General features: G+C 54.9%; 1 protein-coding gene across 3 annotated transcripts in view; it reads right to left on the reverse strand.

Annotated features, from left to right (window-relative positions):
• Window positions 1–332: 332 nt before the first annotated feature.
• Window positions 333–16,457, reverse strand: part of CELF5 (CUGBP Elav-like family member 5) — a 57,530-nt gene continuing 41,405 nt past the window's right edge. For 2 of the 3 annotated variants that reach the window (XM_073323825.1, XM_073323824.2), the window contains exons 4-13: window positions 14,409–14,537; window positions 13,855–13,934; window positions 12,540–12,686; window positions 5,777–5,921; window positions 5,210–5,356; window positions 4,767–4,829; window positions 4,593–4,676; window positions 3,167–3,310; window positions 1,784–1,947; window positions 333–419 (exon numbers count right to left, since the gene is read on the reverse strand). In XM_073323825.1, the coding sequence (XP_073179926.1) occupies window positions 1,820–1,947; window positions 3,167–3,310; window positions 4,593–4,676; window positions 4,767–4,829; window positions 5,210–5,356; window positions 5,777–5,921; window positions 12,540–12,686; window positions 13,855–13,934; window positions 14,409–14,537 (1,067 nt within the window). In that variant the 3' untranslated portion in view covers window positions 333–419; window positions 1,784–1,819. The remainder of the gene's footprint in view (window positions 420–1,783; window positions 1,948–3,166; window positions 3,311–4,592; window positions 4,677–4,766; window positions 4,830–5,209; window positions 5,357–5,776; window positions 5,922–12,539; window positions 12,687–13,854; window positions 13,935–14,408; window positions 14,538–16,457) is intronic. The other variant, XM_073323826.2, reaches the window with a different exon arrangement.

Here is a 16,457-nt window from a genome sequence, read left to right on the forward strand (position 1 = left end):
TGTGATTTACGTTAAAAAAAAATAGAGACTGTATATATATATATATTATATATATATTTATATTTATATATGAAAGGGTGAAAGCCAAAATCCCGTGAGTTGCTGTGGTGACCTAGAGACGCAACAATTGTGTTTTCTTGGTCCACGGCACTCCACGCCTATCCCGAGCAGAAGGCAGCCTGGTCCCCAGGAGTGTCTACTTCTCTGGCCCCTTCCTCCCCCAGTAATGGTGGTGGCGGCAGCAGCTGGGCCGATGTCAAGCCTTCCAAAGTGTCTCTTCTCTTCGGAGCATCATGTTTTCGGGGTAGGGGGCGGGGTGGGACGGAAAGGGGCGGTGTCAAAAGAGTTCTTAAATTTACTGGCCTCTCCTGAAATCAGTTTGAAGCAGAAATTCTTCTTCCTCTGGACGGTTCCTTTGCCTGCATGAAAAGAGGGTGGGAGGTTAGGAGGCGCTAGGTTAACACCAAGGCTTCTCGTTGCCCTTGCTCAAATGTATCCTTCCTCTCCATTGGAGGAACGTGACCCCATGTTATTAGGGGTCAGCTGCAGATCTCCCCACCCCTCCAGCCTTCCCTCAGCTCAGCGCCCTCTGAAGGCACTGAACCCAACACCACTGGATCCCTGTGAAGGGACAGCTTCATTAGCTGAAAGGCTGTACCGGACTCATAAGCCTTCATACATGGTCTAGACCCACACTGAGGGAGTACGGCTGACGCCGGGCTGAGAACCGGTTTGGCTGCCAGCGTAGACAGGGCTCCATTGCCTTCAGTCCTGTGGCAGCACGAAGTGCCCGGAACATGCTCTGTGATGGGGGTTAAACCGATCGCCCCAACCTAGTAGACACATATGGCTCGAGTGTTGGAGAGGGACAGCCCCGCATGGTGCAGTAACACTAGTGCAAGTGGACGCCTCTGTGCTGGCAGCCGAAGCAATTACCAAACCCAGTATGAGAGGACGGCCAGGCGTGAGTGGTGGCTGACGTCCATCATCCGCTAATCATGTCCCTGCTGAAGCTGCGGCGTCCCTCGAGTTCCTACTGCAGCGTCCCAGGGGAGAAGGGTTTCTCACATGGGAACGGCTGCAAAAACCAGCATTCGCTGGGTCCCTGATGCCAAGCAAACTCCACAGTGCTCCAAACCCTCCCACCAGGGCCCTAGCTAGCAAAACCCCTCCATCCTAGGGTAGCCAAAAGAGAAAAACAAGCTGTCACCACAGACGTTCAAACCACGTCCAAACTAAACAGCAGAAATGGTGCTTCACCCCAGCTCCCTGTTCCTAACCCAGTGTATTGCCCCAGTGTCCACAGAAAGCAGAGATGGATGATTTAGTTGGGGATTGGTCCTGCTTTGAGCAGGGGGTTGGACTAGATGACCTCCTGAGGTCCCTTTCAACCCTGATATTCTATGATTCTGTGAAGCTCTTTGTCTTGCTGGCTGTATTAGGACATAAGAACCCTTGGTCCCGTCTACTCCACACAGCTGGATTGTTCCCTTCAGTCAATGCTTCAGGCCATTTTTAAATGACCCAAGTGTTGTGGCTTCCACCACTTACCTGGGGAGACTGTGCCGTAGTCTAAGCCCATGTCACGCGCACCACCTGAAAACAATCTCTCGGGGTTCATACCCAGCTCTATGGCAGGGCAGTCAGGATGAACTGGGGCTGCCGAACAACTGAGAGCTGGTTCACATGCTTCTGGCACCGATCTCTCAGCAGCAGAATCACAGGGCCGCGGTGGAGGTGGACCTGGGTGGAGGAGCAGGAGCTGGGAGGTCTGATGCTTTACCTGTGCTGCAGCACTGACTCCTGGCTTCGCACGCTGTCAGTAGGGGTGGCTGGCGTCCTTGGGCCGTTTTAATTGAACCTTCAACCTCTTCATTCCAACCTGGAAGCCGTTCATGGCCTGGATGGCAGTCTGGGCACTGGACGGGTTGTCGAAGCTCACAAAACCTGCAGGACAAAGACCGGGGGGATGGAGAGTGTCGCAGTTTCCCACAGATCTAATGCCCCCGCGTCTGACCAGAACTGGTGGGGTGCGCTGGCCCAAATCCATCCACCCTAGGGTAGCCCGGCCAGTGGAAAACATCCCCCTTCCAGCTGCGCCTGGCTGAAAGGCTGCATCCCGGGCTACTAGATTTAGGCTCTGCCACAGTGATCGGCACCTTTGCGCGCTCCAGGCCCGACTGTTGAAATTCAGGCTATCTAGGAATGAGGCCGCATGCCTTGAGAAAAGGCTTCAGCTGGGGAAAAAGGCAGCAGCCTGCCTGGTGCGCACCCCGGGTTCCACTCTGCATGGGCTCCCCATTGACTACAGAGTCCAGGTCCAGGTTTCTGCCCTGCTAGTCCATAGGCTCAGCCTCTGCTGGCCGAGAGAAACCTCACGCCCGGCAGCCATGATCCCCGAGTTCCACGGACGCTGCTGAGCAGAAGCAGGAGGCTGGTGAGGGCAGCAGACCCAACGGGCGCAGGAGCTGGGCCTAGACGGTGACATCTGCCCCCAGCAGAGAGGAGAGAAACCCCCAGATGTCACCATACGCCGAGCCACAGTCAGGGCGAGTCCCAGCCTCCCCGCCATAAATTCTGCGCACGCACAGCAGCAGAACGCCCCCCCGGCCCCGGCCAGTTCACACTCACACACAAACACCGATAAACATAGCGACCGAAACAAGCCCCTATAAACTAACCGTGCCCTGTCTCCTCTAGGCTGGTGTGCTGACATATTGCTGGGGGGGGCGGGGGACATGTAAGTACCTACACTGATAGCATGGACACCCCCCCCCACATTGACTCCTTATAGATACACACCTGCACTCCCATATCACCTTGCATATACACAGACACATCCACAAGGCCATACACATATATCCCTTGGTGTGTACACACACACACAGCCAGTCTATACACAGCCCCAGTCCGCATTGGCGTGCACACATGTACACACACACGTTGCTGAGCTACTCTCTCACACTTCCGCTGTGGCCTCCACTCCACCCAGAGCCAGGGGCAGAGACTTCGGGGGCCCCAAACGCCTCTGGATCACCACGTGCCGGGCCCCAGGGGAGTTCATCCCCTTCCCACCTTGTCCCCCAGGTGACTGCTGGCTCACCCAGCCTTGCCCCGCTCCGCCCCCCCAGCGCACCCTGTGGCTGCAGGAAAGGGGCTTGCTCACCAAAGCACTTGCTCTGGTTGGTGGCTCGGTCCATGAACACCTTGGAGGAGATAATGTTGCCAAAGGGCAGGAACATTTGCATCAGCTCGTTGTCTCCAAACTCCTGAGGAAGGTGGTAGATGAAGAGGTTGCAGCCTTCCGGACCTGCAGTCAGGGACGGGGAGGGGAGGATGGGACACACAAGTGTGCAAAGCCCCCGAGGAAAAGGGGAAAGAAACGGGCTCAGCTCAGAGAACAGCTTTGTAAGAGAACCTCTGATAGGCCACCTCCCCCTCCCAAACGTCCCTACAGCTCGGTTCTCACTGTCTGCTAAGCTCTGGATCAGAAGGGTGGGCGGGGGGGGGGCGCTCAGGGGCTGCCCCCACAGCCACAGTTTGAGAACTACTTATCCCAGCAGGGCCCTGGGAACAACATATGACTGCAGGATTGTGTAGAGCAACTTTAGGTATCACAGCCCCCGGTTCTCCCCAGTGACACTGGACAGTCCCCTTCAGTGATGTGCCAGAGCCTGGGCACTGATGGGTTTGTTCCATTTGCATGAACTTAGCACTGGTGGAAGCCGCTGGGTTGAGAGCCCTGGGGATTCATCGTCGCGGTCTGGACCTTGGATTTGAAGTCCCAGCTGAAAGATGACCACATGGTAAACCTCAAAGATTGCGCTGAATACACCCAGGGAAGGGCTGAGCCGGCACTGCCAACTCAGCCACTGGTCCCAGGCAGCCTACAGATTACAAACCTGCTGATTAAAGCCGTGAGCCAGGCCCTCGATGGAGCCTGCTGCACTGAGCAGGGATGGCCAAGGGAATCCACCAACGCTCCTCCCAGACCAGCCAGGAGGAGCCACTGCAGAGCGATGCCGGGGCTCTCCCCCCATGCTGGGCCAGCTATGCATGCCAGTCTCAGGCATCAAACCTTGGCACAGCAGGGCAGACCACTAACTGTGCACCCAGTGCGGGGTGATAACGATATCCTCATCCCTTTCGGGTCACATGATTGCAAGTGACAGGATGAGAAACAAATCCCCAGGCTGGGGGCCCGGAAAGTCCAAGAAGTGCAGAGACTGCTTTGGGAGTCTTCTTTGGGGGTGTTCGATGACCGATGGAGTGCAAAGGGTTAAACTCCTCTTCCCTCTCTCTCCCCACTCATCAAGGACCTGATCCAGGCTTTCTGCTGACTTCCACTGTGTGACTGGGGACGACCCCAGAAGGGGGCTTGTGCAATTGACGTGGTTTGGCGGCACCAACGCTGCCAGCTTTGAAGCCAAGCCATGGCTCATGTGCTGGGCCTCTCCAGAGCACTGTGTGGTGCCTGTTCACCCTCCACGGGGGAGGTCAGAGCCCACAAGGCTCAGCTCCCCCAAGGGAATCTCACGAGCGTCAGAGCATCAGCCCCCAGACCGGAGCTTCCCGTTCTCCCAAGTCCTCACCTTCTCGCTGCTGCTGCTGCAGGATGGGATGTGGCTGGGGGATGGTCTGGGCTATCGGGGTGATGGTCGTGGTCGGATACATGGCTGTGGTCAACGAGACGTAACAAACCAGTTATCCAACGGAACGTGAACACAAGGGAAGTCTAGGGGAGGGCCGTGAAAGGGGACAGGTACCTGCATACTGCTGAACCCCGGTAAAGGCTGGGTGCAAGGTCTCTGCCACCGAGGGGCTCTGAGCTGGAGCGAGGGAGAGAAAGAGAAAGGAATGAAAAGGGAATCCTGGGAGAGCTACATATGCGCTCCCTGACTCTGCCGCAAGCCCAAGGGACCCAGAGCTGCTGCCAGGAGCTATGAGAAACTCCTTGTTTGGGAAGCCAGGGAAGGTTACTAGTTCTGGCTCCCCGAGGTCTCTGGCTTGTGACGTGTGGCTAAGCCCGGACACAGAGAGGGTGAGAGAGAGAGACCTAGAACAAGCAGGGATGGGTAGCGGGGGGAGAGAGAACACATAACGGAACAAGAGCCACAGCATTTCATTGGGGAGATGGTGGAGTTGATCGGATCATCTGGCCGTACGAGCCAGGAAGATGGCAATCAAAGGTCCTCCCCTTCCACCGTACCTGGGTAGGGCACAAGGCCGTTGGCGTAAACTGTCTCCAAGGTGGGGTGGCTACTTGGGAAAGGCACCACCCCAGTGAACCCGTTTGTGATTGGCGCTACCAGCCCTGGAACTGCAGCTGTGCCCAGGAGAGGAGGTGAGTGTAACCCTGAGGGAAAAGGCAAACAAATCCCACATTAGCTTGGCCTCCACAACCCACCAATGACTCTGCACAGCGATTCATTATCCTCTTCCGGCTGGCACTGCTGCAAAGAAGCTCACAGCCCTAGAACCACCGGACCAGGAGAGACCTTGAGAGGTCTCCCAGTCCCCTGCTGGAGCCTCAGCTGCACTAGACAGGGCAGTGCCATGGGGAATAGGTACACAATGCCACAGGCCTAAATAGCATTGGTAGGGCACTGCTGTAAAGAAGCTCGCAGCCCTGGAGCTCTGCAAGCCAGGCATAGGCTACTGCTCTGTTGCCTAGCCCAATGGGGCACCGTTCTTGGTTGTTACCTAAACACTACGTGGGTAAATAATAATAATAGTAACTCTGCTCTACTCAGAGCTGAGTGTGATGGGCACCTACCTGAGGTTGGGGCAATAGGGGTGGCTGGTAGCCCGTTTAGACTGACCGCGCCGATCTGCTGGATATGGCATGGGGAAAAGGTGACGCCTGGACTCAGGTAGCTGCCATGAGACGTGGAGAGAACCGTTGTCTGCTGCTGCATCAGCTGTGAAATGAAGCAAAGAGATGTCCTTTCAGCCTTGGTGCCAGGGTCCTTGGTGCTAGTAAGTTACTCAGCCCCGGGCTCCAGGGCCAGACCCCGACCCGTTCACACAGCGCCCACATGCTAACCCCACCCCAGCTACTAACTCAGCCACAGGATCTGATAGGCAGGTTTCATCTCCCACCAGCCACGAGGGGGCGCCAGATTCCAACAATCCACCCCAAATTCTCGAGCTCAGAGGGTTGCTAAGGGTGGGAGCAGCCTGGCTGGCGAGGCCCTCCCTTGCGATGGGGCGAGGAGCAGCAAAGGGAGCACTGGCCATCCTTGCACCCCGGATACTCACCTGGGCGACGGCTCCTGCAGGGACAGCTCCAGGCCAGCAAGGCACCACAAACACAACCTCGCAGCCAAACCCCTCTGAGCTTCAACCCCAAATTGGCACCAGTGGATTTGTTCGTGGGTCTGATTCAACAGAGGAAGGAGCCGATTCCCTGCAGCTGGGCTGGGACGTGGCCGGACAAGCTCCTGGGAAGAGCCGCTCCGAAGAGGTTTATGTCAATGTCTGACCCAAACCCTGGCCTCGACTGAGCTCCCAAACTTCAGTCTCAGCCAGACCCAGCTCATAACAACGCCCCCATCACCGCCCCAGCCCATCTCTCTAGTACTGTAACAAATCCACGGCCTCCTGGGCCATTTCTGGGCTGCACACCATGACCCCTCATGGCAGCAGCAAGGCTAGAACTTGAGGATCCTCCTGTTCTGAAAACATGGGTTCCTAGAGTTTGAGCTAAAGGAGAATCACTGTTAGCAGTATGGGGTCAATGACACACAGTTGAAAAGCTCTGATTCTGTTCCACAAAGGGCAGCGGTACCGCATACATATTCGCCAGCTCATTACAAGAGAAGCCCACAGGCACTTCGATGCGTTGTGGCAACAGAACTGCCTCCACCCCATGCTCCTCCTCCCAACCTTGTCTTCTACTCACGAAGGGAGACCTTATAAATGAACCAGACAAGTTAGAGATACTAAAGGACTAGTAAGGCATTTCCTCCCAGCCCTCTCCCACCAGTGGACCAGTGCAAGACTGCTCTCTAGGAAGTATTCCTTAGTGTAGGGTCCAGTATGGTTTTCAATAGCTCAAAGGATGGGAATTCCACTAGGCAGCTCTGTGTGATCGCTCCCCTCACACCCTGCCCATTGCCAGGAGCTGGCTGTTATACATTGGTATTTTTCTCAGACACATGCAATCCCTTTTAGACTCCACACTAACACCACACAGTACTCGCTGGTGCTAAGATCACATCACAGACTTTGCCATACAAAATCAGAGCAATTTTGCCTCCAGAAGCAGCCTCCACCTGGTGCCTCAGAGGAAGGCAAACCGCCTTGCCCTGATAATGCACCTGGATAACTAGGCAGTGATGCACATTGGGGGAGGGGAGGGGGAGGAAGGGAAAATTCTTCCTGACCCCAGCGGCCTACAACCAGCATCTGTTGATGCTCTGAAGCATGAGATTTGATTACGTAGATCTTAGCGCAAATAGCTGCAAAAGTTATTAATGACCACCAAATTATCCAGCCCCTTTATAACCCTGTGATAGCAACGGACACCATCGTTTCGCACAGGCAAGAATGACAGTGAGTAAATTGTGTGACATTTGCAGGGAGGAAGACCTTTTTGTGAGGATCCAAGGTGCCCAGGCTGGGTGCTAATGAGCCAGAGAGAACCCCAAGGTCTGTCTGTGTCCAGAAGCCTCAATAGAGAATCCCCTTATATGCACTCCCCTCCTGTCTCTTCTCAACTCTAATGGATACTGCATCAAATTAACTCACCCCTTAATAAGACTGAGCATATACAGGGCCTTTGCAACCAATGTGGCCCAGAGATCAGCAAACACAGGGGACCGAAGCAGTGAGTTCTAGAGTCAAGGGACTGGTAGCTCCTAGACAGATAAATCTAGCTTGGGCACTTCATCCAATCACTGCTGTTGAGTCAAAATAGGAGTTGGCAAAGTTGTGGCGTTAATGTCTCTTTATGGTGGCACGAGCAAGGCATGCTGGAGCAGTTTTCAGCTCAGCAGGGCAGCAGTGGGATGGGTGGGAGAATCATGGAATCACAGACATGTTGGGCTGGAAGGGACCTCGAGGGTCATCTAACCCAGCCCCTGTGCTCAGGTTGGACCAAGTAAACCTAGCTTTGTAGCTCCCATGAGATCTACGGAGGGTGGAAGGGGAATCAATAAAGTGTTTTGGCTTCTGGGCAGAAAATTCTCTTCCCTGAAGGTGCCTGCACCCCGCAGTGGGAGTCACATCACCCGTGTCGCTTATCCGTGCAGGGCGCAGTATTAGTGGGAAAGAGGGTGTCATTTGATTGCCACACCCTCCCACCCCAAAGGGAATGCCACAGGTGAGGAGAGCGAACTCCTGCACCATGGCTACCACCCCAGGACCTCTGTGCAGATCCCTTGACATGCTAATGGAAAGACCACCGAGCCGCTGTCTGGAACGCCACATGGACACTCCCTGGAAGAAGCTGCTTGTCTGCCTATGAGTCTGGGTTGTCACTATTCCCACACGTGTGGTTCTTCCAGTGGCTCCCACTTCTAAGCAAAGCAGGGATAAGCCTTGTGGTTACTGGACTGGGAGACCTCCTAGGCCAGGCAAGTCAGGGTTGGGAGTGTCGTGGCTATCTCAGTAGGTAGAACAAGAGAGGGTATCAAACCAATACCCCAGGTTGGTGCTATGTGGCGCTGCTGTCTTTGGGAGGCGATGTTAAGCCAAAGTCTTAACCACTCATGGTCCTTACGCAGGGTCACAACTGTTTTCCTTCTCTGCCCTATGTAGGGGATTCCCATCCCCATTGTTCTAACCCGTCTGATCGCTTCGGCCCAGAGACCCAGCGAGTCACAAGCTGGCAACAGACTGCCAGCGTATTATGGAGCAAACAGATCAAAAGAGGTTCCCTTGGGATCATGCAGTGCCCCCATCACTTGCCGCACTGATACATTCTAATAACGGCGTCCACTTGGCCAGGGGCAGCTGCAAGTGTCAAGTCTTCCACATCAGGGCTGCCCTGGAAAAACCTGTAGCCATTCCAGAGATCAGCCGAGCTCTAACTCAGCACAAGCCCTGCCACTTGAGGCTGCCCACTGGATTAACATTCGGAATACTTCTACAAGGACCCTGCTAGCAAATCCCTCCCCACTACCACCCCTTCCGCATACGATGCGGGGTGCTTCAAAGGGTGACCACTGCAGAGACTCGCGACACCCTGATGCAGTGAGGGCGAGAACAGGCCAGGACCCAAACCTCCAGAGAGAGGAAAAGCCAAAGATCAGGACAAGCCTAAGGTCCAAGGCAAGCAGCAATCCAAGATTAAAGGCCCAGGGCTGGGCCACAGTCAAAGAGAAGAGAAAGGGGAAGGATGAGTGTAAAGCCAAAGGGAAGGAAAGCAGGCCAAGCCAAGAGTCAAGGAGGAAAAGGCCAGGAATGAAGTCAAGGAGAAGGAGTGGGAGGCAGGGCCAGTCAAGAGTGAAAGAGAAGATGAAGGCCAAGACTAAAGTCAAAGACCTCTCACACCATGACCTCCCTCCACCCCCGCCCCTGCCTGCCCCACAGCCTAACACACAAACCAGAAACTAGCATGGACAAAAGCCCCACTGCGCCAATGCTGGCCCCTTGGCTAGGATCTTGTTACAGCTAAACTAGAACAAGGGTGGCCAGTAGTTGGATGGGGGAGCTTGAAGCAAACTCTAGGGTGCTGGAGAAGGCGATGCTGGTAGCTCAGGACAAGGCACTGTCCCGTCCAGGTCCTTACTGAACCCGTGTCCCAGCAGCAGGGTGCTGGTGAGAGGAGGAGGAGTCGTCATTTGAATGGCACGTAACACCAAGGTCGTTATAGGTCCTGCAATCGTTTTCCATGAGAATCGTCCATGAGCCAATCCTGGCCAAGGCCCAGCTCACTCACGTGCTGGCTCCCTGAACTCCCCACTGCAGATCCAGTTTGACACGGATGGTGTTCTTCCTCGCATCCTGCCCCGCCTCCTTGGGCGCCCCATTCAACGGCTGCCGTATTCCCGGGCACAGGTGGCTGCGTTTGGGGGAGGGGGAGGAGTGAGTCCCACGCGGGTACAATTTGGGATCCTTTGACATGAGATCCACGTAAACGACTGACATCAATTGGGGTTAGGTCTAGGCAGCTTTTCCTCCCTCCAAACTCAGACAGTGTTCTTCCCTCGTGTGCATGGCAGGGAGGGATCCATGGGTCAAAGGAGACTGAATGAAGGTTGCACCTAAGTCCAAAGTGAAAGGGGCACCCGTGGGTACAAACTCTCTCACTCCGCTCCCAAGTGGGCAGTCAGAAGGATGACTCTACCCTGGGATTCAGGAGGCCTGGGTTAAATTTTTTGCTCCAGCGTAGCCTTGAGCAAGTCACGGAGGGGACATCTACACTGCAGTAGAAGACCTGGGTCAGCTGACTCAGGCTCATGGGACTCGGGCTGCAGGGCAGGGTGGACATTTGGGCTTGGATTTGAAACCCCACGGGGGGGCTGGGTTCCAGAGCCCAGGCTCCAACCTAAGACCAAACATCTGCACTGCAATTTGTAGTCCGGCAGCCCAAACTCCACAAGCCTCAGTCAATTGTGCCGGGCTCTGAGATGTGGCGCTGTGGGTTTTTTATGACAGTGGAGACATATGTAGTCTCTCTGGGCCTTTCTATCTTACATGAGGTGGTCAGCTGACCTGAAGATGAAAATAACCAACCAGAGTTGGATGCTTCACAGGAAGGTAGGATTTGCATCATCAGATGGGACCATTGGTCCCTCAGGCTTCAAATCCTGCCTCTGAGAATGGCCCAGATCCCACTGAAAATAACAGTACCGCCATCACGCAGCTCTTGGACAACAGCCTTTTGCTCTGGTAGCCCTGGTCTGCAGCCAAAGACCTGAGACCCCGTACAGTATTAGGTCTTGAGTCTGAAAACATCCACTCAATGTGCAGTGGCAATCACAAAAGCGAACAGCATGCTGGGAATCATTAAGAAAGATATAGACAGTAGGACAAAAAATATCATGTTGCCTCTATATAAATCAATGGTACACCCACATCTTGAATTCTGCATGCAGATGTGGTCGTCCCATCTCAAAAAAGAGGTATTGGAATTGGAAAAGGTTCAGAAAAGGACAACAAAAATTATTAGGGGTATAGAACGGCTTCTGTATGAGGAGAGATTAATAAGACTGGGACTTTTCAGCTTGGAAAAGAGACGGCTCAGGGGAGATATGATTGAGGTCTATAAAATCATGACTGGTGTAGAGAAAGTAGATGAGGAAGTGTTGTTTACTACTTCTCATAACACAAGAACTAGGGGTCACTAAATGAAATTAATAGGCAGCAGGTTTAAAACAAACAAAAGGAAGTATTTCTTCACCCAATGCACAGTCAACCTGTGGAACTCCTTGCCAGAGGATGTTGTGAAGGCCAAGACCATAACAGGGTTCAAAAAAGAACTAGATAAGTTCATGGAGGATAGGTCCATCAATGACTATTAGCCAGGATGGGCAGGAATGGTGTCCCTAGCCTCTGTTTGCCAGAAGCTGGGAATGAGAGACAGGGGATGGATTACTTGATGATTATCTGTTCTGTTCATTCCCTCTGGGGCACCTGGCCCTGGCCACTGTTGGAAGACAGGATACTGGGCTAGACTGACCCTTCGTCTGACCCCGTAGGGCTGTTCTTATGTTCTTATGAGTCTATCCCAGGCACAACCAGCAAGGAGAGAAATATAGCAGAGCCAGGTATGTGCTCCTCAATCTGAGGACTCTCCTAGTCATGTTAGGCCACGTGATCACGCCAGCAAAGAGAGAAACACTCCAGATCCAACTGTGTTGGACTAGATGCTAGGATTTTCCTGAGCACTGCAGCAAAAGCTAAGAGAGAAACCCGCGAAGACCCGGATTGCTAGGACTCACAATGCACTGGGGCACAATCATTCCCAAGGGCTAAGAGAGCAATACACCCAACCCAGGGACACTACCGGATACTAGAGAAATACATCACAACTCGAAGACTGCATATCCAGGGGACAAGTCCCAGGCATCCAAACAGCCCCGCAAACCTAGGGAATGTCTACACTGCAACCCCGGGGTGTGATTGCAGCTTGAGCTGACTTCTCCAGGATAAGATTTAATCTAGCTAGGCTGGGTCCCGGAGCAGTGAAGCGACAGCACGCCCGTCAGCGCGGGGTAGCCTGGAACTGCAGCATAGACAGACCCTACGAGAGAACTACACCAGGGCACGCTTGGACTGTCTCTCAGGACTCCCAGACACTTCAACCGGTCCACTAGCTGCAGCCAGCACCGTACCGAAGCAACACGTCTCCGCTCAGAAATGAGACCAGACCTCTCCCGGGGGCCCGTCGGCCAACCAGTCACACCCACTAGGAGAAACGCACCAGGGCTGGATTGTGTGTCTCTCTCAGGCCCTGCAGCACACCTAGCACGACAGGCTAGGAAGGGAACCCAGGAGACCACAGCTGACCGCTCCGGGAGCTGGTTGGTCTCCGCCAGCCCTGGTCTCCGTCGTGTCACGCCACGGCGATAGGGCCCCGCGATACTCACAGCCTGCGCGTACGCGCTGTATGGGCTGAACGGCAAGGTGAGAGACGGAGTGAAAATCCCCAGCTGCCCCACCATTTGCTGCATCCGACGTAGAGTCCTCTCCTTATCGGTGTCAGCAAACTTCACGACTAGACTGGAGGAGGCACCCTAGGCACAGAGAGAGGAGACAGAGAGAGAGACAGAGACAGAGAGAGAGAGAAGAGCACAGCAGTGAGGGCATCGGGCGGCGTTGGCGGGAGAGGCAGGACAGAGCGGAAGAGAGGAGGAGTGTCAGCAGAGCAGCAAATGTCAGAGTGAAAGGCTCAGGCTGAGATCTGAACCCAAGAGCTAGGGGGAGCCCTGCCCAGACACACAAGCTGGTGGACACAGCTACAGACATGCACACAAGAAAACACAGTGGCTGCAGGAGGGGTGTACAAGGGCGCCCAGCTGCAGGTGCAGCGCTGAGCATCCGGCTGTCCTCACACCTACACGACACACGGCCGCAGGCACTGGCAGTGAGGTGACAGGAAGGCACCGGTACAGCACTGACGTACAAGGCACATACACACAACTGTGTATGCAGGCAAGTAAGTGACACATGCATCCTAGAATAGCAATGCAAAGTCCCACAATACCCGGGGTGACACGGAGAGAGAATGCACAACTTTACGGCAGCCATCGCTCCGGCACTCAGGACAGATGTTGCTTCCCACCCCCAAGCATGTACAAAGCATGTACACCCATGCACACCACACCCCAGAATACTCACAGTCACACCCACTCTGGACACAATCGCACACTCCTTTCTACACCCCTCCCCCCACCCCCGGGTGACGGAAAGGCAGACAACAGGGCAAGCACACCGCCATATGTAGAGGTAGGTAGATACAGATGTACTCTGTCCCCGGGCACCCCTAATCACACCAACCCCAAACCAATCACAGATACACAATTGCAAACTCTAACATCCGGGTAACGAGGCGGCACATCGGGTCACACACAGCCACATGCCTATAGGAGCCCAAATACACACACACGCCCTGCCCTGTCTGCTCACAGTCAGACCTACCGCGGCAAACACGCACCACGACCGCCACCCCTGCCTAAGATAGTCAGGATGACGGGATGCACTGGGCACACACAACTGAACGTGTAGGCAGAGCAGTAACACACACTCCCATGCAGTCCCAGCCACACAGGACACAACACACGCACGTGCTTGTTGCTCTGCTGCGCGGTGATGGGGGTTCCCAGCCACAGATGGATGGGGAGTGGTCACTTGAACAGAGATGGGGAGCAGGGGGTGTGACGGGTACCTTGGACTCATACTCACAGGCATCGTCTGGCTGCCGTGCAGTGCGTGGATTGCTGCTTGAGCCTCTGTGTGAGACGAGAACTTTACAAAGGCACAGCCTGGAGAGGGACAGAGAGCAAGGGAGACTGCAGGTGAGAGCAAACCCGCGAGGGAGGCCGGGAGCCAGGCGCCACCTGCGTACTGGGGAGCGGGCCCGAGGCTGGATCTGAACAGTCCCAGAATCTGAGATCCGGATCCTGCTGCTCAGGCTGATCCCTACAAAGCATTCCAGGGCCAGGGCCAGGAGGACAGATGGAAGCAGGCAGGATGGCTTGGCAGGTGCTCCAGCTGATTCAGGCAGACAGCTGGGCACATCAATGTCTGCCGACCCCGGGACTCGCCTCAAGCCATGTTCCCCCTCTCCAAAGCAGGCCTCTCCTCCTGCCTGCCACCCTCCGTCTTTGGCAGGGAAACAGCCCTGACATACAGACCCGCCCAGCTCAGGGGTTGAGTTGGGCACACCCCAGCGCGCAGAGACAGCAGGGCAGAGTCCTACCTGTGGAGCAGGCATGACAGACAGAGGAGGCTCGCACCTTTACTGTTGCCATCAGGTCCCCGGAGCACGGTACATTCGTCAATGACCCCAAATGGTTCAAAGAGCCGGAGCACGTCATCCTCAGACTGCTGCTTATTTAACATCCCCACAAACAGCTTCCTGTCCCCTAGGGGCAAACACAGAAACATCAACCTTCTGTGAGTCTCGCGGCTCCGAGGACAAGGGCACGGGGCATCTGGCCTTGGGCATGTACCACACGGGCAGGTAAGTTACTTTCTTTGGGCCACAATTCATCCCGGACATCAACCCAATGAGGTTCCTGTTACACCAAGCAGGGATCCAGTCCCCTAAGGGTTAATAACTCTTTGCGTTTCCTTAGCTCCTTCCATCGGAGGATCTCAAAGCACACTGCGGATGTTAAAGAGTGAAACCTCACAGGCCCACCCCCTGCAAGGTACGAATTATCCTCCCCACATGACAGGTGAGGAAACATGATTTGCCCAGCGGGTCTATGGCAGAGGTAGGGAATGGAACCCAGGAGCCCTGACTTCTAGTTTCCTGGCTCTCACGATGAGGGAGGGACTAGCTGTAGCTCCCAGCCCACACAGACTTTAACCACTAGACCCCTCTCCTGCATCTTGAGACAGAAAAAGAACCCAGGTGTCCTGGCTCCCAGTCTCCCGCACTCTAGAAATGTTGCCAAAGGGTTGGCACTCATGCCAGGAAGATGGGGGGGGGCAGAGGGAGTATGAAGATCCCCTCCCCTCCCTCCCTCCCACTGTCCACAGGGCATGGCTTGAGAGCTTAGCACACTCTGGCCCAGGGCGGATGAAAGGCACATGGCTACATTCACGTTAGGCAGCTAGTCGCTTTAGATTATTTAATTGTAAGGGAAAAGCTCAATTCAAGTTTACTCTGGGAGAGTGTATGTGGATGTGGGGGGAGCAGAAGTGATGACAACAATGGGGTGCCTTCTTCCTGCTCCCACCCCGCCCTACTCCCTTCTCCATCACCCCCCACAAAACGGCCCCCGATCCGGCCCGAAGTCCAGGCGCCGATGTTAACGTCTTACAGCCGGGTGTCATTAGGCCGGCGAGAAACATGGCATCTGGTTGCGTTGGCAGCGTGGAGCTCTGGTCTCTGGATCACACCAGCTGGTTACTCACAGGGCCTGACCCCAGAGATGATCCTGACCCCCATCCCGCAGAGGGGTCGTGTCACCGAAACGGCTAAATACGGCCCCTGGAACATGCATAGGAGAAACGCCCCGCAGGGAATGACTGTGTCAGGATGAGGTTTAGGAGGAGCAGCGAGGGAGGGTTCCTTATTGTTAGTGACAGGATCAGAGGGGCTGGCTTCAAACCAAACCAATTGAATGTGACGTGTGTCAGGGAAAATAGCGAGGAGGCTGCTATCTGCTTGAGAGTGCAGTGACCTGAAAAACAACGGGTCTGCAAGCTACAATAGCACAGGGGGGCAAGGGTGGGGGAGGCTTTCACGCTGTGGGCAGCACCCACCGGCTTAGAAAGTGGCTCCCCATCTAGGTAACCCAGTGCTCTGTTCCCCCCCACCACACACTCATGCGCACACATGGGGACACGTGAGGGGAGGGCCCACACGTGCCGGCACACACTTACACAAGAGCGCATTGGGAGACACATGCGCACACCCATAAATAATGGACGTGACCACACACAGGCTCATGCATGCCCGGCAACATGCGTCGCACGGTGACTCCGCGGATGCTCTCAGAGCCACGTTTCCAGAGAGAGAGACGTGCAGACAGATACGCACTCCTGCCGTACGGAGACAGATGTACAGCTGTGGGCACACAAATGCATTCACTCACACAAACACACAGGTCTCATTCAACGTCAAGGTATTTTCATGGGACAAGCTGCCCTCTGATCAACTTGATTGAAAGGGTTAAAAGTCACGGGTCTGGCTCTTGATTTCCAACAGGGTGGATGACCAGAGAAGACATTCAACATTGGTGAGGCCTCATCTGGAGTACTGTGTCCAGTTTTGGGCCCCACACTACAAGAAGGATGTGGATAAATTGGAGAGAGTCCAGCGAAGGGCAACA

This window comes from Lepidochelys kempii, chromosome 25, assembly GCF_965140285.1.
Source record: "Lepidochelys kempii isolate rLepKem1 chromosome 25, rLepKem1.hap1, whole genome shotgun sequence".
In the NCBI taxonomy this organism is placed as follows: domain Eukaryota; kingdom Metazoa; phylum Chordata; order Testudines; family Cheloniidae; genus Lepidochelys; species Lepidochelys kempii.